This window comes from Mauremys reevesii, linkage group 1 (genome assembly GCF_016161935.1).
Source record: "Mauremys reevesii isolate NIE-2019 linkage group 1, ASM1616193v1, whole genome shotgun sequence".
In the NCBI taxonomy this organism is placed as follows: Eukaryota; Metazoa; Chordata; order Testudines; family Geoemydidae; genus Mauremys; species Mauremys reevesii.
In genome coordinates this window covers 164747818-164772366 of record NC_052623.1, presented here as the reverse complement: position 1 = coordinate 164772366, position 24549 = coordinate 164747818, and the positions used below count along the sequence as shown (strand labels likewise).

The following is a 24549-nucleotide window of genomic DNA, read 5'->3' as shown; positions in this document are numbered from 1 at the left end:
GAGTCAAAACAATCAGGTTTTGCTACTATTACTATTCAGAAAACTCAGTTGCACTGGGTGTATTGTTTTAATGCTTCTGAAGAGCACTTAATGTTAGATGGCTATGCTAAGAAACTGTCCCAGAAACCATTTCATTTTTATTGCATCATGTGTCCTTGCAAGAGTCCAAGGCCGCCACACAGGAATTGTATTTTTGTTTGCTCATTTTAATAAAGACTGGGATTCTCAAAGGGGCCCTGGGGAACTGAGTCCCTGATTCCCATTGGGTTTCAGGAATGATTTTGTTGATTACTAGAGACACCTATTAAGTGCTGTTCAGAAGATATTCAATTAATATGCCTAGTATAATTAAAGTGGGAGTTGGGCACTTAACTCCCTAAAGCCCCTTTGGAAATTCTTGCCTAAATCATTTTGCTTTGTCTTCACAAAACACAACTATACGTATATTTTACATGCTGAGACAGCAAAGAACACCTCCCATAGTGCCCAGTGCTGTTGCTGAAAGTAAGGTTTCAGGTGTGAGGCATTGCACTGTGAGGTGTCAGTAGGGGAACTGAAAAAAACTTCTGTAGCAGCAGTGCTTTTGGGCTCCTGTCTATAGTAGAGAGAAGCCTTTGTAGATTGTGCCAGTTCACACCTACCTGAGATGAAGAAACTATTTAGTACAAGCCAGCTTGTAAAATGGTTAGGACAGCGATATGTGGAATTAAAACATAGTTTATGTATTGCCTGCTCAAGATGTTCTCATTGTTTTCTGCAGCTTCTTCGCATGTGTCCAGCAATTAAAAAGATGCAACATTGTTGTAGATGCTTGTGGAAGTCCTAGTTGCTCATAGAACTGAGTGGAGAACTATAGTCATAATCAAAGGACAACAAACTTGAGAACCACAGGCTGGAAAATAGCTTCCTTTATATGAGAGTGAGGAAGCTAATTTCCTTTCCCAACATTTTGGTATTCTGCTTTCCTCAGTAGTTGGAGGCAGTGATATGTTTGTTATTTGAAAAGTAACATCTTTATGAAAATTGTTGTTTTAGTGCAGGGGTAGGCAACCTATGGCATGTGTGCCAAAGGTGGCACGCGAGCTGATTTTCAGTGGCACTCACACTGCCCGGGTCCTGGCCACTGGTCCGGGGGGCTCTGCATTTTAATTTAATTTTAAATGAAGCTTCTTAAACATTTTAAAAACCTTATTTATTTTACATACAACGATAGTTTAGTTATATAATATAGACTTATAGACAGAGACCTTCTAAAAACATTAAAATGTGTTACTGGCATGCGAAACCTTAAATTAGAGTGAATAAATGAAGACTCGGCACACCACTTCTGAAAGGTTGTCAACCCCTGTTAAAGCATCTACCACTAAAACCCTATGGCCTAGCACTCATCAGTGTTTACTTTACCCCTTATAATTCTTGCAGATTAGACATTCCTATATTTCACTGATAGAATGCTCCCTGCTTCTGTAGTAAATAAAAAAAAAAAAGTATTTGTGTCTGAAGGCATCGTGGTAGAGCCTACAACACAAGGCTAGTCTTCCTCTTTCAATCAGAGAATTTTGTTAGCTGTCAGTCTGCTGCAAGAGAACTTCCAGAACAATGGTCAAAATAAAATAAAATATCTTCTTGTTTTCTTTGTTTGTTAATGTTTCTTATGTTAAACGAAGTCCTAAGCAATAGTACAAGTCACAAATGAAAAATCTGTTTTGATGTTGTGCTGATTTTTGCTTCAGCACCTTTGGATAACATTGGATTGATCCAGGAACAGAGGAAGTTTACAGTAATTCATTCAAGAGGGCTTGATGGAGTAGTTGTATTAGTGCAGGGGTCAGCAACCGTTCAGAAGTGGTGTGCCGAGTCTTCATTTAGTCACTTTAAGGTTTTGCGTGCCAGTAATACATTTTAACATTTTTAGAAGGTCTCTTTCTATAAGTCTATATTATATAACTAAACTATTGTTGTATGTAAAGTGTTGTCAGAGTGCTACTGGTGTGGTGCTCTGCTTTCTCCAATGTTTATATCACTTGGCTGCATGCGTGTGTTCCCTCTGTGTGCTGCCCCAGCTCTGCGCAGATAGCTGACACAGCAGACCCGACGAGAACCCCCAATAACCACAGAGTCTAGTAAGATGCAATGTCACGTCGACTAGGTTTATTGCGACCTCGGACACAATTGCAATTCCCTGTAGGTTTCTTAGCCTAACTCAGGGCATACTACGAGAAAGTGCCTCTTGGCAATGGACCCGGCTCAGTCAGTGGCGGGACTTTCCACTGCCCCCTCGGCCGGACAAAGACACCGCCCCAGGGATGCGTTCTTATACACAGGTACAAACAAGTTACACATCACTCCTGACATATGAGGTGCAACCCTTCCACGTAGCAAGGTACAACCCCTCTACGTATTAAGGTGCCGCCTCTCACCTTGTACATGTTGGTTCAATCAAAACAACTCTATCCATCATATTACCCTTTTGCCCCTGTCATTGGGATGGGCCAGCCTGTTCTTTGTTATCTGTGTGGAATGTGCAAGTATGTGAATGTTCTGATATCTAGTGTTCAGTACCTTTTAGGTACGTATCTTCTTGCAGCATCAGCCCTTTCCTTGCCAGCTTCTGTGAGCAGGGCCTGCCTCTGGCTCACAGCTTAACTTTGCTTTATGTTAGCAAAGTCTTGACCATTACTTTAGTTTAGGCCTCAGGCCTCATACCAGGCCTCTGATACCAAGGTTTATATCTTAGGGCCTCCTCTTACTACATAAAGTAAATAAGGTTTTTTAAATGTTTAAGAAACTTCATTTAAAATTAAATTAAAATGCAGAGTCCCCCGGACCGGTGGCCAGGACCCAGGCAGTGTGAGTGCCACTGAAAATCAGCTCGAGTGCCACCTTTGGCACGCGTGCCATAGGTTGCCTTACCCCTGTATTAGTGTATTGTTCAGAAACAAGAATAAATTTGCCTAAAATCATTAATTTCAGTACCAGATAAAGTGGGGTATATATTACAGCACAGCTGGCCTTTCTGCACCTCAGGCACCTTTTCCAGCCTGAAAAAGTGAAGTTGAACTAAGAGAAAATCATGGTAAATATACCCTCTCAAAGAAGTTCAACAGAGCTGAGCTGCAATTTATCTTCACTAATGCTTTGCTCCTGATATACCCCATTCTTTCCTCCCCTGAGTATTTAGATCTTTCTCAGCTGTTTTTAATGGGGAAGGGAGGGGGGAAGGAACTGTCAGAATTGACTGAGTTCTGTGCCTTGGCCGAGAGTATACATCTGAAATCAATGGGACTATTCAGATTAGTAAAATTAAGCATGTTTGTAAATATTTGCTGGATTGGGTCACAGACTTGCACATATTGAGAAAATGAAGTGGTTGGAGAATTTTATTGTGAAAAATTAAAATTGTTTTCCTTATATTAATCATTTTATACTGTTCAGAAGTAATATACTTTATTAACTGATACCTTTTTAATAATTTCTTTTTAAGTCCTGAAAACCATCTTCTTTACGGTAACCGGGCTCTCTGTTTTCTTCTCACTAGACAATACGGGTAAGTAAAACATTTCTGGGATCTGAAATGCTGAATTTTCCTGTAATTGCAAACTCTGAATTGACAGTATACTTAGTAAAGTAGTATTTTAATCCCTCGAAGGTACAATACTTGGTTTCCTGAAGCAATAATGGCACAGTATAAAGCAGACAGGATAAAACTGGCTGTCTTCAGGCAGACTGAAAATAGCTGTTTAAAAAAAAAAAAAAAAAGTGTGAGCTGTGTTGGCATCCCAGTTCTTTGTTAGGCTTTGCATTTAAATTTCATCTTTAACCTTCTATTTTATTGCTGTTTGTCTGAGCAGAGCCTTCCAGCAAATGTGTTTATCTTGTGTGGTTGAATTTCCATTCATTTGAAAGGAAATTCCACAAGGAGAATATGATAGAGAACTTGAAAGATGTTTACATCTTTCGAAAACATGTGTATTTTGAATAGATATAATTTTGTAGCAAATACAAACTAAAGCTTATCTGATCTTTTCCTCTAACCTTCCACCGGTGCCAGTGATCCCATCCCATCTCCTGATATACCTTACCCCTGCTCTGATCCCCTCCATTTCCATGATGCTCAAACTCACTCTTATCATACTCCCTTCCCTGGTAGCACAAGCATGTTTTAGTTTATCCCATCTTAAAAAAAACAAAAACCCACTGTGATCCTACCTGCTGCTTTAGCTGTTGCCCCTTCTCCCCTTCATTTCCAAATTACTTGAATGCATTATCTACTCCAGCTGTCTGGAGTTCCTCTCCTCCTATGCCATTGTAAACCCTCTTCAGTCAGGCTTGCTTTCCTTCCACTGAAACAGTTCTTGCCAAAATCTCTAATGAACTTTCCTTGGTAAAACTCAGAACCAGTACTCTCTTGTCACTGTCTTTAACTTTTGACATTGTTAACCATGCTCTTCGTTAAACCTTGTTTTCCTTCTGCTTTCATGACTGTCCTCTCCAACCACTCCTTTAGCTTTTTATTAAGAATCCTCTTCATTTCCCCCTGACTTTCTGTGGGAATCCCAAAGGGCTCTGTCCTTCTCATCTCCTTTTCTTCCTAAGTGTTCCTAGTCATAAATATGACTTCAGTGTTTTTATACTGATGACTTAGATTTACCTCTCCACTCCTGATCTGTCTCCTGTCCAAGCTAAAAATCTCATCTTGTGTCTCTAGCATTTCTTTGTGGATGTATAGTTGTCAGGTGAAGCTCAACGTCACCAAAGTAGAGGTTTTGATTTTCCCCCATACAATTCTTCTTCCCTCCTGCTTTTAGTCACCATAGACTCAATTTCCTTTTCACTCAAGACTATAATTTGGGTGTCATCTTTGATTCATCCCTCTGTCTAGATCCTCACATCCGAATTATGCCTAAATCTTGTTACTTCTTCCTGCATAAATCCTCAAATCCTTCCTTTTCCTTTCTATCCACACAGCTAAATCTCTCACCCAGGTCTTCTTTTATCTTGCATCTCAGTCACTGCAATGTCCTCCTTTCTGGTGTTAACAAATCCTGTCTTGCCCCATGTATAGCCATTTAAAATCCTGATGTAACAATCAATTTTGATGGCTTGTTTTGACCACAGCAACCCTTCTTTGCATTCCTCCATAGTCTCACCTCTTCTCCACTGCATCAAAATACTTGTTTTCACCTTTAGCGTCCTTTTGCATGGTATCAAGATGTTGAACCCTGCGTCTAATGCACAAATGATACCTGTCTTGATTGCCACAAGGCCACCTTATTGTCTGCTTTCAGATCCCTCCTTACAACTCCTCTCTGCCTTGATGGCTATAAAAAACTTAATGGTTAGTCAGCTGGTGTGCTGTGCTTCTTATGCTAACTAGTATTGTCCTATTATTCCTTTTTAGTCCCCCTCCATGAGTTTGTTATATACACCTGTTGTCTATAGTCTTACACTTAAATTAAAAGTTCTTTGGGGGCAGGACTTCTTTCTTTGTTATGTCTGTACAGTATCCAGCACAGTGGGGCCCTGAATGCTAGGTATTACTGCACCACTAATAATTTTTTTATTTTTTTTATTTTTAAGGAGAGCTCTTATTGATGGAAGAAGGGCCACTGTTTTGAAGCCTAATTGGCCAAAGGTTAGTTTAATGTAAATTTGGCAACTGTCTTTACAGTAGAAAGAAAAATATGTCAGGTGGTCTAAATAAAAGGTCACAGTGTCTGATGTGAGGGCACAATCCTTCTAGATGCAGAATGTTCTCCGCTCCAGTTAGCTCTCATGGAAGTGGCAGGAGCTCAGCTCAGTGATCAGACTAAACTTTAAAAAAAAAAGATTAAAAGTTAGATTGAGAGATATTTTTAAGAATATTATTGGGTAGTGTTTTTGTATGCATGAGGCTGGAGGGTAGAGAATATATTGGACATTTTAAAATCCACAGTTGTGATAAATAAAACACATTATGTTGCTACATAGCATTATAATATGCACAACACATTATAATAAAATATGCAGAACAGTGAACAAAGTCTCATTCCCAAAGTTAAATCTAAAAAGACTTAAATATGGACAATTACACAGTTGTTCAAGTGCAAAAGTGGTATTGGGATTTAGGGAAAGGCATCTTCACTTTTCTCTGAAGCCAGAGATGGGATACTAGACTTGATGGATCATTAGTCTGTTTTGATGCAGGAAATCTTATGTAACACTGGCCATTCAACAGCTGGCTAGAACAGACAGTAACTTGTATGTTACTGAGTATATCAAAACTTTAACTTGTTCAGTCTACTAAGACACTCTTTTGAATATAGATTAGTATTTTTCTTTTTTGAAAGAATCATAACTTTATTAAAAATTTACATTGATATTCATGTTAGGGTCATTATCGCTTCTGTGAGGCTCTCTCGATGCTGGGAGAACATGAATGGGCCCTGGAAGCTAATGAGAGAGCCCAAGAACTCTGCAAGAATATTCCTGAGCGAGTTAAGGATCTTATTCTGCAAAACACAAAGTTAAGGAAGGAAGTGGAAGAAACTAAAGGTAGCCTTTTCTGTCTTCAAGATATTTTCTGAATATGACGAAGTACCTTAAATTGCAACTTTACTTTTAAATGACGTTTTTCAGTTGCTGGATCAGTGCTTTCTGTGTTAAATTTCTATAGGTCTGAAAGCGAGTAAACACAGAACAAAGAAATCATTTTTTGAGAAAAAGTAAGTTAAAGCCAGATTTATTTTTATTTATAAAAATTAACTCAATTAACCTAAAGTTAATTTAATGCTTGTTTTAAATAATACAGAGCACAGAGTTTGCTTGAATTACTATGTTATACACCAACAAGTAAAAATAAAGGGGAAAGAGGCAAGTATCTGAACCCAGGAGTGTCTAATGCCTGTTAATCAGAATGAGGGGTAGTCATGGAGGAACGTAGGAAACAAAGTAATTAAAAAATTATATTTCATTTGTTTTGTGATGACTGCTACTACCTCTAGATTGTTTTCTTTAGTTTTTTAGTTTCCCAAGGTTATAAATTGTAAATCTAAAAAATCCTGAAAACAACTAACTTTCCTTCTGTCTATCTTTGTTGCAGTACTGTAGCTATTAGGGAAGCAGATTGGGAAATATGTTACATTTTAAAGAATGAAAAGTCTTGATTTAGATTCAGCTAAACCACAGAAATTCCCTGGGGGTTAAAACCATATTGAATCCTAGATATATGGAGTAACTGAGCACCAGTCATATACATGTATTAATCGTAGATTGATATTTAGCATCACTAAAGTTTAGCATCTACATCTATTGGGCAATCCCAGTCTAGTCAAATGTATCTTTTTGGGTGTGTATATAGAGAACAAGACAGGATTTGACCCGTCAAGTGTTTTTGTTTCCCCTCCACCTTAGTCACTGTTTATTTAGCTGTGTTAAAGTACACGCATATCGACTAAGTTTTTTTTCTCTAAAAGATGCATTGGATTTTATTGTTTCACTTGTAAGCTTTATGGCATGTGCCATTATAAAAAAGAATACAGTAACTATAATTAAAATCAGTTTTCTATAAAAATTAATGACCTGAAGAAACTTCCTTCTATAACTTCCTTTTCTGTATCGCAAAGGCAACATTTGCATGCACTCTTTATAGAAAACATCGCTTTGTTATTTGATTAGAGGTGCTGGCCACTTACTTCTTTTCTTGCTGGTCAGTAGTCTGGTAGCTTGGTTACATGACCACCTCTTTAAATATGTCTAAGCTATCTGTGATTCATCTATCTATGGGGATTTTTTGCAATGCATATACAGTCTATAGTCTTAAGTATTGCCTATATGACTTACCAGCACTGAAAACATTATTTTATTTTCCTTAGAGAATGTGGTTCTTCACGGTCTGATTTATTCACTTCTCAAGAATCAAAAGAAATGGACAAAGAAAGGAGGAAAATACAAGCAGACTCTAAAGACCACAGCTGTCATCAAAAACACCGTATCAAGGTAACTTCAATCTTTACATTGTACTGTTACTGATTAGAAATTACTGTCAATAGCATGTGCTTTATAAAAATTGTGGACTTTGATAGACACAGTTTGTATTACTGAGTTCTTAGAAACTGTCTCAGAAGCTTTGATAAACTGGAGCTGACAAAACTTGGCTCACTATTCACTATCCCAGCTTTGAGTATTAGGTGACCGTATGCCAGTGGTTCCCAAACTTTAACAGCCTGTGAACCCCTTTCACTAGCACGTCAAGTCTTGCAAACCCCTTCTTAAAAATGAATATTTTCAGGGATTTTCTCCTTTACCTGAGTATAAATTATAAAAGCAGTGATCTTGGAAATATAAAATTTGTTTTATGCCATGCTTATTACACTATTTATTATTAATTATTATTCATCATTACAATATTAATTTTCTTACATTATGAAAACGGCAACACTGTTCCAAGATCTCACTTTCATAGCTTGTATCACTTTGAATAAGCCTGTTATAAGACCAGGCTCGTATGTTTCATCAAGGAGTATCAGATGTAAAACAGCATGAAGGTATTTAAGAAGCCAACTCAAGAGTTCCTCCTACACAAGCATCCAGGTCTTGAGTAGTCCAGGCAAACAGCGCATGTTACAACAAAGCTTAAACTTGTTCTTCATAATAATAAAAACAACACTAGCTGCCTATTTAATTTTAAAAACAGCAAAATATATTCACCTCTCTTTCCCTTTCTTGTAAGGAGTCTTGAAGTTTAAATCTCAGTGTGATAGATATGCTTGCTTTGATCTGCTTAGCTCTTGGAAGTCCAGGGGCTGTGGGCTGCTGTCCCCATGCTGCCCGGGGTCCCTAGGGACAGCTCTGTCCGCCGTTAGGGAATTTTTTCCCGAGAACCCCCTGTAACATTTTGTGAACCCCCAGGGGTTAACGAACCCCAGTTTGGGAACCACTGCCATATGCCCTCCTGAAGGACTAGCAGCTTTATTCAGCTCATCTGTCCTGCTGCATCATGAAGCTGAGTTCTGTGCAGATTTCTCCCTGATGCAAATTGCGTATAGCCTTGCCCTTCTTTCCTGATTTGAAGGAATAGTTGGAAATTGATTGGATGGGGGTGGAGTTTGGTGCTGGGGGAAGAGAAGAGACTCCCAGCTGGAGTAGACAGGGATTGTTCGGGGCTCATTGGAAGAAAGAATCCAAACTGACACTGCCTCAGTGGCCAGAAAGCCATCCCTACTTGCCTCCTGGCACAGTCCAACTTTCAGCCCCAGGAGTTTGGCCAGTCATTATGTACTGCCACAAACAGTGGGGTGCTTAGTGAACAAAAATGCAGTATTTCCAACCTCAAGCATTCAAAAAAGTAATTTTAATTTGTTGTCCTGTTTCTGAGTTTTCAGTGTGCATTCAGGTTACATTTTTAAACCCTTTTCCGCAACCATAAAAGCTCTGGGTAAACATCCTGGTAAGACACCCACTGATTTCAACTGGACCAGGATTTCACACCAGATACTTTGTAATATGAAACCTGAGGTTCTCATGCTTTAATGTGATTCCAGGAGCTGGGGGTTCAGTAAAACACCCAATACCGAGACAGATTTGCAATGAAGTTCAGGTGGGAAATTCCAGTTCACATCACTGGAAACAACACTGTTTGTACCTGAGCAGCAAGACCAGACATTAGATAAATTTTAGAGACTAGATAGGAAAGACTGAAAACAACTGTAACAGGACACCTAGTATTGACTTCAGATGTAAATCACTGGCAAGTGTATTGTAAATTCCCTAGAAAGTGATACTTTAGTAACATATAGGAATAAGTAATGATGGTTGCAGAGTAAATCTCTATGTTAAGAATTTAGGCCCGGTATACTTCAGTGGGAAAAAACATGGCAGTGTAGCTGTTCCAGTACAAACCTCTAGTGTAGATGGGAATTGTAAAGGTTCAGTTTATCCTGTCTTGCAACAAGGCTACTCTTGGCTGGTACAAATCATATTACACTAGTGTGAAGTGTGTTTAAACTATTGAAAATACACCACTGGCTACAGGGCCTGGGATAAACAAGGCCTTATTTGCTCAGCTCTCGCTAGGACAGGGATAAAGATGTATGCTCAAACTGAATGAAACTGAACAAAAAGCTGTTACTCTCTGAAGGTATTCTTTCCTTTTAAATTCAACTTTTCTGCCTCTTTCTGACTCCCTTTAACATTATCAGTTACTAGAAATTAGCAGGTTAGTTATGCTGCATACTAATGGAGACATGATGATTCATAATGTGGATCTAACAGCAGTGTAAAAATACATTGGCCTACTATTTAAACGTGGAAGAAATTCTGCCTAGCAACGTGAAAACGGGTCTGGCTAGAAACAAAGCTGAGTCATTTACTGAGAAATGAAACCACATCAGAAGAGCAAAGAGTAGCAAAATAGAAAGTAAGATTGAGCAATGAATTGATTGGAACGCTCTTATTGAAAAGAGGAAGTATGATGCACAGGATAAAAGGAGGACTTGAAAGCTTCAGTTCTTAGGTATTTGTGGGTAGACTGCCTCTTGTGAAAACATGCCATCTGTCGTTGAGCTAGGAACATCTTTGTAAAAAAGGTCAGTATACATTGTCTCCTTTAAACCGATAAATATTTTCTGTACTACTGAATTAAAAAGGAGTAATATTCTAATATAGTTTAGATAGTAAAATTAATATGAATTTGAAATTGAATTTCAATAATACATTATAGAAAAGAAACAAGTGCCTTTTGAAACTCGGTGTCCTAGAAAATGGTGTGAATTTAAAGAACTAGTATAACAGAGGAGTTTCCGTTGCTTGATATGGGAGAGACACTATCTTATTTCAGATAATCAGTGTTGCAATAAACTCTGACTGTAACAAACTTTTAAATATTCTTTAAGCTACTGTTCAAAGACTTGGTATGTCTTAGGAAATTGTATAGTTGCATCCATGCAAAATGTAGGATAATATTTTAAACTGTCCTCTAATTGTTTTATTTAAATTACAGCTAACTATATGCAAGTGCAAATATTTGGCCTTATCATGCATACATAATATTTTGGGGGGTTTTATAGTGAGCATCGTGTGTGTGTGTGTGTGTGGCTCTGGGGTGGCAACATTTCAGTTGCTTTAAGAACTACAATTGATTATCTGAGTTGTGTACTCAAAAGCTCAGTTATAACATTGGATTAATGTAAATTTAAAATTAAACTGCTAATATTTTAAAAAATGGGAGAGAAATTAGTGGACATTGGGGGGGAAAAACACTTGTCAATGCACTATATGTGCTAAGAGATTCAAATTACTGTACATTGAAAGAGCAATTTCAAACTTGGCCATTCTGATTTGAGGACAATGTACAAGTCAAGCCTAATTTGAACTTTAAATCCAGGTGACTAATTTTAAAAAAAAAATATAAAAAGCATATTAAAATTTTCATAGGGCATGGTATTTTTTCTTATGTAGTAAAATTCCATTTGAGCTGCTAATTTTTTTTCTTTAAAGAGAAGTTAAATTTGACTGAAGACAAATATTGGAAAAGAAAAGAGTTGTGAGGGGGAGAAGTCTGGCTGAGTTCAGAATCATGAGGAATACAGTCTTCACTCTGTTCCATAGTATGAGAACAAAGGGGTCACTCATTAATATTAAATAAGCATAGAACAGTACCACATGTATTCCTGCAAACACTGTTTAGGTTTGAAAAGAATATAAAGTACAGCATGACTCTCTGTTTGAAACAGAAAAGTCTTCAACTCGTATAATGTAAAGGATATCAGGGAAGGGAAAAAAGCACGAGTGTAGAAGGTGAACAGCACACATTTGTTTGTTTCCTGGATAGGCTTTTTGAAGAAAACCTACTGTTCCCCTTAGAAGATAAGGGGTCATTATTGGTTTAATGTGCAGAGTTGGAAATTTCTCTATAAAATAAGGTGCATTATAGAATCCAGTCAAAGTTAAGAGTTTCTTAAACACTGTGGTTACTGAGCAATAATAGTGTAACTGAAGAAATTGAAGGGATGATCTAGGCTCCCCCTTTGTGTTCCCTTTGTCTCATCTACTCTCCACAAATTCAACCCCCAATTCCTCTTTCCCCTCATCCTCACCCTCCCCACTATGAGACTTGGCCTGAGGGTTGTCATACTGAAACCCTTAGATGGCTGGGGTTGCTGCCAGAGCAATGCATCTAGGAGCTGTGATGCTCAACCTCTTGGTGGTCAGTTTCCCCATTTGCCTTCCCCCTCTTAAATATCACAGAAGCCTTGGAGTGAGCAGAAAAAATGTGGGGGAGCTGATACATTAGAGACTGAGGAGCACAGCCGTGCTGTTCTGACAGCTGCCCTAGCCTAAACTTTCAGTGACGAGGTTAAGGGTATGAAGGGGGGAGCAGAACGACCCCTTGTGGACAATTTAACTTTGATTGGTCTCTACATCTTAACAGTATCTTCAGTTTTCATTTAAAAAAAAAAAAAGGAAATTTAAACATTAGCATTTTATTAACATTTTACTGTTTTCTTTGTGTGCTTTTAAGTTTGGGTGTTTGCTTTTAGCAACCATGCAAATTAACACTTACCAGCCAAGGTAATACCTACACAACCTTACCTCTGACATGCCACATGCATACAATATCACTATAAATTATTGTGCTTCCCCATTCCTAGCAAACAGTGAACAATTATACTACAAACAGAACACCCCTTACTAATAGCAACAAAATGTAGTAACCATTCAATATTACAACAACAACAACAAACAGCTTAAAAATGACTAAGGTTCCAAAGGCAAATGGCTCCCAAAACAAAATCACATAAACTAGGAAAGAGAATCATTCCACAGAATCATGGCCATCTCTGATGAGGCAGAGTTGCAATTGTCTGGATGTCACTTTGAGACTTTGATAATTTTTTATTTCCTTACTGTAGGGATAGTGTGGGATTTCAGAGAGGGTATGTAGGTATGAGAAGGTAATGTGTATAGGTGTATGGCTTTTCCCTTGCTTTCCTTGTTTTCGTTGTTTTGATTTGGGGAGTGTTTGCCCATAGCAAGCAAAAATGTTTTTATAAAGTTTTTTATATTTTTGAATTCTTGTCAATATTAATATGCAATCATGACCTCTATGCCTGTGGCACTACGAAAAGTCTTGAATTTTAGAGCCAGCCCTGAAGATCTGAGCTACCAAAAGTAGGGTGGTGTGAAACCTGCCAAATTGGTGATAAAATTAGAATCTGACTAAATATCTTCTTCCCGATACATTGTGATTGGATGTAGCTCATGTGGGCATTTAGCTGAAATACAGTACTAATAAAGCAAACTATGTAAGGTAGAAGCTTGTGTTGTGCTATTGTTTTAGATTGCCCATAAGTATTCTGCGTGTTTCATTGACAGAGGCAAGTCCCAGTTGGTACCTTAAAGAGACTGCAGTCTACATTTTAGATGTGACACAGCAAGTGGGAGTGCCAAATGGTAGGGAGAGATGAGAAGGAGGACAAAGGTTACAGTAGTGCAGTAATGCAACCGTGCTGCTTATGCAGTGTGCACACAATGGTCTGTCCATCGAGCTTTTTAATTAAAAAAACAAAACAAAATTGGTATTATTTTTTTTCACTTGTTGTTGTAATAGAAGAAATAGTATTTAGATGAAGTGAGGTTAGTCGCCTGGCAGACTACAGCAAGGAAAGCATGACCAAGAAAGTCACAGAGATACTTGTGGAAGAAACAGATGAACAGGGCTTTGAGGCTGGCTCACTGGTAGAGTGGAAGGGGTGGATGGAGGTTATGATATTGGAACAAATATTTAGGTCCTGACCCTGCAAACGCTTCCATATGGATTGACTGCATAGATATGTGGGGCCCCATGGACATTAGTGGGTTTGTTCCCACATAGAACAGCTTGTAGGACTGGTGCCTTAGTTAGCTATCTATACTCTAATGCAGGGGTGGCCAAGCTGTGGCTCCAGAGCCGCATGTAGCTCTTCAGAAGTTAATATGCGGCTCCTTCCATAAGCACTGACTGTGGGGCTGGAGCTATAGGCACCAACTTTCCAATGCTCACTGTTCAACCCCTGCCTCTGCCACAGGCCCTGTCCCCACTTCTCCCTTTTCCACAAGGTCCTGCCCCTTCCCGCCCCCTTCCCCGAGCCTGCCACACCCTCACTCTTCTCCTTACTCCCCCGAGCCAACTGCGTGAGGCACAGGGAGGAAGGGGAGGCGCTGATCCGTTGGATGGCTGGCAGGCGGGACGGGGGAGCTGAAGGGGACTGCTGACATAATACTGTGGCTCTTTGGCAATGTAGATTGGCAAATTCTGGCTCCTTCTCAGGTGCAGATTGGCCACCCCTGCTCTAATATATTTATAGTGAATGAGAACATAAGTGAGTTACTTTTACTCACCAAAGTTGATCTCTTCTAATTTTACTTTTTTTAAATAAATGTTTCCCTATTTTAGTGCTTTTGACTGTTGATACCATAACCTATTTTTAATATTTTATTTCTTCCCATAATACTTAGTTATCTGTAGCGTAAACATCGTTCTAATATGTCATTGGAACTTAATATTTATCTAACATGTTTTCTGTGAAAAATCTAATTTGTTTATTTGTTGTTAGGTGTCTACTGATGCTATAAGTGCAAAAAATAAAGACTGGTCTTCAGTGCTTCCATCAGGTGAGTTAATTTTTAATTGCCTGAGTTAGCTCTAAAAGTAACGGAAATTCAATTAGGGTGTGTTTTTCTTCTCTCTCCCCACCCCCTTTAAGTAACTGTGCTACTCAAACAGACTTCAAAATATTGTATACCTAAATCTCAGTGAACTGTCATTTGTCTTATATTTTCTCCCATTAATTGTTATACTGCTTTCCTTATCCAGCTGTCCCCTTCCTGTTTTATTCATTCATTGTTAATTACATTTTACTCATCAGTATGCATTTGGAATTGAAAGTGGAACTAAACAGACCAACGTAAATGAGTCAGGTCTTTAGACTATCCCTTTGGACAGGAGATGGATCACTTGGTGATTACCTGTTCTGGTCATTTCTTCTGAAGCAGTGGTTCTCAATCTTTCCAGACTACTGTACCTTTTTCAGAAGCCTGATTTGTCTTGTGTACTCCCAAGTTTCACCTCACTTAAAAACTACACCTCTACCTCGATATAACGCTGTCCTTGGGAGGCAAAAAATCTTACTGCGTTATAGGTGAAACCACATTATATCAAACTTGCTTTGATCCACCGGAGTGCACTGCCCCTCCCACCCCCCTGAGCACTGCTTTACCGCATTATATCCGAATTTGTATTATATCGGGTCGCGTTATATCGGGTTAGAAGTGTACTTGCTTACAAAATCAGTCATAAGAATACAAAAGTGTCACAGCACACAATTACCGAAAAATTGCTTACTTTCTCCTTTTTACCATATAATTATAAAATACATCAATTGGAATATAAATACTGTACTCACATTTCAGTGTATAGTATATAGAGCAATATAAACAAGTCATTGTCTGTATGAAATTTTACTGTACTGACCTCAGTAGTGCTTTTTCAGTAGCCTGTTGTAAAACTAGGAAATATTTAGATGAGTTGACGTACCCCCTGGAAGACCTCTGCATACCCCTACGGATACATTTACCCTGGTTGAGAACCACTGCTCTGAAAAACCTGGCATTGACCTCTGCTGGAAGACAGGATATTGGGCTAGATGGGCCTTTGGTCTGACCCAGTACAGCTGTTGTTATGTTTGGTCCAAGATTAGAATGCACCATTTTTCTTAGCGTGCATGTATAGCTTTAAGATACATAATGATTTCAAGATACATAATTTACTAATCAATACCAAAATCAAAGCCCAACATATTTAAAAAAAAAATTGTAATTGGGGAGAAAAAGCACTTTAAGCTGTAGCGGTTTCCATGTCTCTCCCCTCACCCCCCCCCCCCCCAAAAAAAAACCCTTAGTTGTTTTTGAGTTTAGACAATATAAAAAGGTATGATGCAATTCAGTGTTTTATATTTACTTGCCACATAGACACTGAGGCATAGATCCACTAAACTTTTTTTTTTTCTGTATATTGGAATGAGGCAGGTTACTAAATGAAGAGTAATGTCAGAATAAAGACACTGCATATAGGTGGAGGAAAAAGTAGAGAAATTGAGGAATAGAGGATGTTCATGTAACTGTCAGTAGCTGGCTGTTTTGAGGTCCAGAAATGTTTCATCTTATAATTATTTTGGGCAAATCTGGCTTCCATTTGGAGTAAATTAGAAGTTAAACAATCAAGGGATTCAGTGTGTAGAGAGCACGTAGCTCTCTAGTACTGACCCCATACACACTAGCAGTCACTATCCATTCTTTATAGATTCCATAAGTTTTTGGATAAGAACCTGAGTTTCTTGCACAAACAAAAAGAAATAATCTCTTTCTAGAGGATCATCCCCATCGCAGGGGCATGTCGGGGTGAGGCTTCTGTTTCTGTGCCAAAGATGGAGATTTTAAGAGTTATGTAATTGTCCTCTTCAAAGAGAGTCTGCTTTTCCTAAATGTAGTTAACAATGTTGATATTTCCTGGTAACAATTGTAAGTGGTTGAGGAGGCATGAGAGTTACTCTTTGCAATCAGAGATTGTTCTTGTTTAAAACGGTTATATAGAATTGCAAACATTCCTGGTTGCTGAGTGAAGTGTGTGTTTATAATATGAGGGCTTGTTCCTGCAAGGCACTGAGCCCTCTAGCCTGACGAAGCAAAAGTTAAATACATGCTGCTTCTTTAAGTAGTGTCCCTGTGTGTGCTCCGTTATAGGTGTGCGCAGCTCCTTGCCCGCTACCCGAGGCTAGCCAGCATGCATGGGCATTTCCCGTTCACAGATCATTAACACTCCATGGATTTGCAAATTTAGCTTCACTTGAAGCTTTTTTTTCTTTAAGTACTTTTGGTTTTTCAGTTGCCCCTGCCAAAAAAAAAAAAAAAGACAAGGAAAAAGAAAAGAAGAAAGGGTTTGTTTCCCAGCAATCCTGGGACCTCCTGGACAAGGTTATGCCTGGCTCTCCAGGCTTCAAGAAGAGTCTGACCTGCAAGGAGTCCATCCCAGAAACAGAGGGACACTTGAAGTGCATTCGCTGCTTGGAGGAACAGCACAATCCACAAAGGTCCAAGTCCAGGAAGGACTGAGAATTGAAGCTTAAACTCCTGCTCATGGAGTCGGCCCTTCAACTGACTGCAACCTTTTATGTCAAAGGCAGGTGATTCCAAGGAGACAAGCCACGCACTCAAGACCTTTTAAGAAAAGGTCTGAGTCCCCGCAGAGAACCCAGATTGAGCTGGAAATGTTCCCCAGCTCCATCCATATCATTGGTACTATCAGCACCAAAGCTGAGTAGACCAACTACGCAGGGCTCAGAAGGTACTGAGCCGACAGAGCAAGTCGGTCAGCCCAAAGACCCGATAGGCATCGGCAAGGAAGCTCCATTATCAAGAGGGTGTGAAAACCATAAAAAATCCACCCTGCGGGAGGCCACATCATCATGTCAACGGCACCAACACTGGTGCACATGGCATGGGTGGACCATTTGGTCAGGCCCACATTGCTGTCTCGTCAGTACAAGCCAATCAGCAACGACAGCTACTTGGCACCAATGCTCTCTTCACCGACAGAATTCTGGTACACATATGGCGTCTCCATATCTGATGTACTGGACTCACCTATACTCAGCACCATAGCCCCAGTACTGAGCTCCCCCAGGGCATTGGAATTGATAGCCTCTCTGTGCTGTGCACCGCCCTTCTACTCAGAGGGGTCGAAGAGTGAGCAGAGGACCTGGTTTCCCAACGCTCCTCATACCCGCCATATGGGTCTCAACTCCAGCATGCGCAACAGGTATACTGCCTGCTAGCCCCTCAATCTCCATACAGTCAGGGAGTCAGGCCCTTAGGCAGGGCCTGAGTCAGCAGTTCAATAGCAGCCCAGGCCCTAAGTCAGGGCGGGGCAGCAAGCAAACAGTCAGAGACTCAGGCCAGAATTACGGGAAGTTAAATTCTTTTATTGATCAGCTGCCAGATTCTCATAAAAACCAATTCTCAGCCATACTCAGCGAGGGCCAACTGGTAGCGAAGACGTCCCTCCAATCTAGATTTGGCAGGTATGGCAACGTGCTTGATTTCCACTGCAGTGGTTATGAGAAGGGCTTCGTGGCTGCAGTCTTCAGGTTTCCCCAAAGAGGTCCAGGTGACAGTGGAGGACCTCTCCTGTGAGGGAATGAAGCTGTTCGCTGAGAAGACGGATGCATCCCTTCACACACTGAAGAATTCTTCAGTGACCCTCCACTCATTGGGAATTTACACTCCAGCCTACAAGAGGAAGCATAGCCCTCAGCCACAATTTAAGCCCTTTTCATCGCAATATATGCCTCAGTAGCAATTGCAGAGGCCTTATGAACCTCAAAGGAAGAAATTGAGGTTCCCTAAGCGGAAGGAGTCGGGACCACAAACTACTTCGTCACAGCCATCAATATCAAAATGGTAGTGTTGATGGGTTGGTTGAGGTGCCCGTAGAACTCTCTCTCTACTACCACACACTGGGAAATTCCTCTCCTCCTTTCAGAGATCGCCTCTTCCCATTCCACAGTACCTGGGAACGGATAACCTCCAACAAGTGGGTGTTTGAAATTGTCCAGAAGGGATATGCAATCCACTTCTCCTCCCTTCCTCCTCCCAAATACCCTTCCCCCATCCCTCTTCAGGAACCCTTCTCACAAGAGACTACTACACCAAGAAGTGAACCACGTGAGCTGTAGAGCCTCTACCCACACATCTCAGGGTCAAAGGCTTCTATTCTTGCTACTTTCTGATACCAAAGAAAAAGGGAGGTTGGAGACCTCATAGAAAGGGGAGTGTACGTCAATGGTCATACAACACAGGGCCAATGGTCCCCAGCAGAGACATGCCTTCACATGAATCTGCTTGAGCTCAGAGTGGTCAGAAACTCATACATCCATTTCCTTCTGCTGATTAAGGATATGCATACAAAGGTCACGATGGAAAGTATGACCTGTATGTACTACATAAACTGACAGGGAGGCGCTTGGTCTCACTCCCTGTATATGGAAGCACTGAAGTTAATGGAACTGGTGCATTTAAAAAAACATTCTGATAGCAGCAGCCTATCTACCAGGAATACACAACATGACGGCAAATAGTCTCAGCCAAAATTCCTGCACAACCACGAATGGGAAATAGAGGTGACAACCCTACACAACATTTTTCAGCAATGGGGTACGCCAGTAATAGACTTGTTTGTGACTCCCCAGAACAAGAAATGTCCCCAGTACTGCTCCAGAGCGGGGATTGGGAATCATTCTTCGGGAAATGCATTGCTCCTTCCTTGGGATGAAGGCCTCCTGTATGCCTTTTCCCCTATTTCCTCTACTGACGGAAGTTCCTGTTGAAGGTAAAGAAGGACAAGGCGAACATCATTCTGCTCGCCCCTACTTGGCCAAGGAACATGTGGTATCCTTACCTGTCGCAGCTGGCAGTTTGTTGACCAATGAGCCTTCCGGTCACTCCTCACCTCTTGTCGCAGAACGAGGGGTGCACTCTCCATCCCAACTTATGGACCTTGCGACTCAAAGCATGGCTCCTTCATGGTTCCAGCACATAGAGGCATCTTGCTCTGAGGCGGTAAAAGAGGTGCTATTGCACAGTAGAAAGGGTACTCATTGCACCTACCTCCAGAAGTGGAAGATGTTTCAGATCTGGTGCCAACCCAGAGGCATCACCCCTGCTATGTCTACCCTGCCATTTGTATTAGACTATCTATTATCCTTAAAGAAATCAGGCCTTTCTACTAGCTCACTGAAGGGCCATCTAGTGGTGATTGCAACCTTTCACCAACAGTAAGAAGTCTACTTCTTCTCCCACTCAACTATGAAGAGGTGTCTCAAAGGCATAGCAAACATCTTCCCGCAACCTAAACACCCCCATTCCTCAATCTAGTTTTAAAAGGGCTGACTAGACCACTGTTTGAACCTATGGCCACTTTCTCACTAACTCACCTCTCCATGAAGACAGTGTTCCTTATTTGCCATCTCTTCGGCCAGAAGGATAGGGGAAATAGGGGGCTGATGGTGTAGGAATGGATCTTTATTGGCCTACGGCTGGCAGATTGTTACCGGTACCAGTGAAAATTCGGATACAGTTTTTGCTGAATGCAAAGCAATTTATTTGAGAGAACCACACAAGCAGTAAAAGGTTATACAATACATCTTCTTAATAAGCCTCAATTCCCCAAGCATAAACCCTCAGTAACTATATTGGCCCCATGAACCCTTGAACCAATCATTTCTGGCCCCACCCTAGAGCTCGCATCCCATTTAGAGCCTTCAACCCATCCCACTCCCCAACCGCCTGTCCCAACCCAGTGAAAGTGAGTGAGGGTGGGGGAGAACGAGCCACTGAGGGAGGGGGGAATGTAGTGAGTGGGGCCTTGGAGAAGGGACAGGGCAAGGCAGGGAAGGGACAGGGCTAGGGTGTTCGGTTTTGTGCCAGTAGAAAGTTGGCAACCCTACTCAGGAGTCACCTACAGTGGAACACTGATAGGAACATACATCTCAAAGAACCATAATTACTGCACCAGGTGAGTAACTTCTTAAGTGCTTAAGCACAAAAGTAGTCCTGTTGAAACTACACATGCTTAAATGCTTCTGCTGAATTGGAGCCAGAGTAAAGACCAGAGAGAGAGAGAGAGAGAGAGAGAGAGAGAGAGTGTGTGTGTGTGTGTGTGTGTGTGTGTGTGTGTGTGTGTGTGTGTGTGTGTGTGTGTGTGTGTGTGTGTGTGTGTGTGTGTGTGTGTGTGTGATATAATATGTAAAGTACTAGGAAGAAAGAAGATATTGAAGCCGGAAAAGGTAGAAAGGGACAAGTCTGGACAAGTTTGGGAGTAGTGAAGAGACGTGATGTAGTAGGATTATAGGGAAGAGATGTTAGCTGGCATAGAATTGTGAAGTATTGCAAGGACTTAATGCAGAAAGATCCTATAAGGCAGTAAAGAGATCTATGAAGGGGGAAAAATCATGGTCAGGAGGAAAATAATATTGACAGCTGTATTTGGATAGTCTGGAGGGGCAAAATCTGAGTATCAAGAAGGCTAAGGAGGCTTTTGTAATAGCTGAGGCAAGAGAGGCCCAAGGCATGAACCTGGGTGCTGTTGAGAGAAAAGGTTAACCCATTTTAGAGATGTTGCAGAGGAAATAATGGGGTCTAGTGAAGGATTGAGTGTTTGGGGGAGAGAGAACACACTAAGGCTAAGCAGATAATAGGGCTGTGAATTGCTGTTCGTTAATATGAATTTCTTAGAAAATGTGCCTAGCTTTTCATTCTGTGCTCTTCAGAGTTTTTAGGGGTTTTGTTTTTTGTTTTTTCCTTGTAAGTGTCTGTAGTACAAGATATTCTTTGTGTTAATACTGATTTTGGAGGAAGTATTTAGCTTGGCCTTGATTTGGCAGGAGGAGTTACAGATTTTAGGTGGGTGGAGGAACTGAGTATTCTTTTCCGGGTTCTTTGTTCAGTGAAGAGCTGTGGCTTGTGGGAGATTTTATATAGGACCCTTGTGCTTCCATTTCTTTTTAATTTGCATTTGGTTTCTTTTCTTTTCAGTGTTGTTTACATGTATTTTTTTGAGTGTGTTTGTCTTTCTGTAGTATATTTTTGTTCATTCCTAATGGCACTCCCTGTCAGAGTTAGTGTTACTTCTGGTAAAGCTTTAAAGTGTTTCAGGGGTAAGTGCTTTTTCATTTACATTTGAATATGTTCCCCTACGGATATGTTAAATAAACTTCAGCAGAGGTTTTTTTGTAGTTTTGTATTTTAAGAACAAATTGAGATAATAAGTAAGTATTAATACTCTCAATTAAGCAGTGGTTGATCTGGATGATCAGTGGAAGGGGAGGCTTATATTACACAATGGAGCAAGTTGTTTTCCTTTTAATTGTTGTCTTTTATATTTTAAATATGAAATGCATTGAAGATAAAATAGAATCATACCAATTGGAATGTTTTTTTCCTTTTTTGGACTTAAGTTTGTGTTGCACTTAATATTGTGGTGGTCTTTTCTATATATGCTTTTTAAACATTAGAAGAAGATGGGTCATTACAAACTAATTAGGCAATTAGCAGGACAAAGATACAAAAACTGTTTTAATGGGGTTTTGGTTATGTTTTTTTAAGTTTGTTTGCATGCAATATCAGTTTCTTAAAAGAAAACTCCAGTGTAATAATGAAAAGAGAATTTAATCTGTACATTAAAATGCTAAAATCAGGATATACATAAAACACTGTTTTAGACAGGCTCTCACTTGCTAGTTTCTCACAGGCTACAAGTATGAGGAAACTCTTGTGCATTATTATTTCTAAGTGCCACAATCAGTAACTATTTGAACCTGCACAGTGCAGAGCTCCCACAGACATCTTAACTTCAGGCTCCTATTTTTTTTAAAAGGTTTTGGTTTATTTATTCTAAAGTTCATAATTATTTTATTAATATATTGAAAGTCTAAGTAACTTTTCATTGTTAACACTGAGGTAATTTTTGTTTTGAAGTGACAAAGATTTTATGCCACTAAGAAGTTGTTAATAAAAATATTAGTCCCAGATGCTGCAAACATTTATGCATATGTTTAACTTTTAAGTACATAAATAGTCCCATGGGACTATTCATGTGAATACAGTGGTGTACTGATTTGAGTATTTGTAGAATCCTGGTCTTAATTTTCATATGTTGTTTTTTTTTACCTATAGCACTTGTATTAAATTCATATAAAAGATGCCACTAATGTATAATATATTCATTATACATTTTCATCTAAAGTTGCAGGAGCACATATTTTCAAATGAGTTTTACAGCACCTCAGCCTAATTTAAATCAGTGATTTAAAAAAATCCTCCTGGAGTACTTCAGTGAGTCAGAATAAAGTCTATCCTCGCATTTGCTAAGCCTTTTATCCAGTTGTGATCAATCATCCTTTTTTTAAGAAGGAAACCCTGATTTTCATAACTTAACATGTCATGAAGAACCCTGGCAAAATCCAGCACTCACCAAATCTATAACTAAACATTATCAACTATTAATTGTCTATTTAGGAGTCCCAAAACATCATTTTGCTTACACAGATAATCAGAACTTCTGATCATGGACTGGTGAAAGGTTTAGCAGCAAAATAATTGACTGTCTCATAAAGTTTTCATTTAAAATCTACTAAAAATTCAAAACAAAAATAAAAATGTTAAAAATTGAATTTTGACTTAATTATAAACACACATTCAAACATCCAATCTTACATTTCATTTCCTTCCATCTCCAGGCAAGTAAGTGAGCAAAAATACTTTTCCAGTCAGTGATTTCACTTCTTATTTTCAGCAGACCAGAATAGATATCAAAATACTTCTAAATTTTTTTTTCATTTTGTTGCATTTTCATTATGTTGTGCTTTTACCTATAGCATTTGTACTAAATTAATATAAAAATGCCACTAATATATAGTATATTCATTACACATTTTACAATCATTTTAAAATTATAGCTTTAAATTACCACAGGAACCAACCCATTGAGTAATCATCACAATATTAAGATATGTGAAGTACTAGAATTAATTACTGGAGTTTGACTTCAGTCACTTACCTGCACTGGAGACAATGGTATCACCTCACAGGTTACTGGGTTTCTAAAACACGGGCTCAACGATGATGTGTTCAACAATATGTTTTCTGTGGCTATTGATCTTCTGAATCTTTCAAGCATTTGCACGTTATACAGCCCCAGAGCTTAATATTGGTCTAAGTCAAAGATCTGCAGTCCTAAAGCCAAAAAAAATAGATCTCTTTTACGGTTGCCTGATATAATGTACTAGAGAGGAAGAAACTTTGTCATGAATTCTCCTCACCCGTAGAATATTACAGCATGGACTGGCATAGGTAGAGAAAATGATTTATTTAGATTGGGTATACTGGAGTGTTTATTCTTTCAATTTCTTTTCCCTCTCAATGTAAAGCCAGTCATTTGAACAGTATAAGTCTGTTCAGCAAGGTATTCTTTAAGTATTGTGGCTAAATACAGCAAATTGAAATTATAATATGTTACAATAAGGCCCATATTGATATTTTAATCCTTCAAAAAATTAGACAATGTCAACTGGAATTTTTCAAAATGAAATAATTTTTAGCTTGTTGCTGATATAACCTCTTTATAATATGATTGTTTAAATAAAAGGTTCTTAAAACAATTGTATGGGGTTTTCTTAATTATAAGGGTCTTCTAGGAAGGGAGAAATTGTACACAAAGTGGTGGTAAATTTCCAAAGTAAACAAATTGGATAAAGAAAGTGATATTTTTATTAATTTCTTTCAGTTACATTATTCTGAGATATTTGTAACTGTTGGAGGTACAAAATTTTCAGACAAAATGTGATTTTTTGAGTTGGTGTCCTTTTTAAGTGAATGTTTTCTTCAGTTGGTTCAAAATGATATTTTTATGTAACAGGAGAGAATCACCAAAATAAAGGAAAACTAAAGAACAAAACCAGTGATTCTGAAAAGACGAGG

General features: G+C 39.3%; 1 protein-coding gene and 1 long non-coding RNA gene across 9 annotated transcripts in view; one reads left to right on the top strand and one right to left on the bottom strand.

The window, feature by feature from the left end:
• The window catches only part of TTC3 (tetratricopeptide repeat domain 3), a 145153-nt gene that overhangs the window by 47971 nt on the left and 72633 nt on the right, over positions 1-24549 (top strand). For all 6 annotated transcript variants that reach the window (XM_039504605.1, XM_039504583.1, XM_039504573.1 and 3 more), the window contains exons 10-16: positions 3485-3547; positions 5581-5635; positions 6372-6534; positions 6656-6704; positions 7854-7977; positions 14574-14631; positions 24488-24548. In XM_039504605.1, coding sequence (XP_039360539.1) covers positions 3485-3547; positions 5581-5635; positions 6372-6534; positions 6656-6704; positions 7854-7977; positions 14574-14631; positions 24488-24548 — 573 coding nt within the window. The remainder of the gene's footprint in view (positions 1-3484; positions 3548-5580; positions 5636-6371; positions 6535-6655; positions 6705-7853; positions 7978-14573; positions 14632-24487; position 24549) is intronic.
• LOC120385986 overlaps positions 17954-24549 on the bottom strand; it is a 46435-nt gene continuing 39839 nt past the window's right edge. For all 3 annotated transcript variants that reach the window (XR_005589469.1, XR_005589471.1, XR_005589473.1), the window contains 3 exons: positions 23630-23805; positions 19472-19624; positions 17954-18303 (listed from right to left, as the gene is read on the bottom strand). This is a non-coding gene — a long non-coding RNA (uncharacterized LOC120385986). The remainder of the gene's footprint in view (positions 18304-19471; positions 19625-23629; positions 23806-24549) is intronic.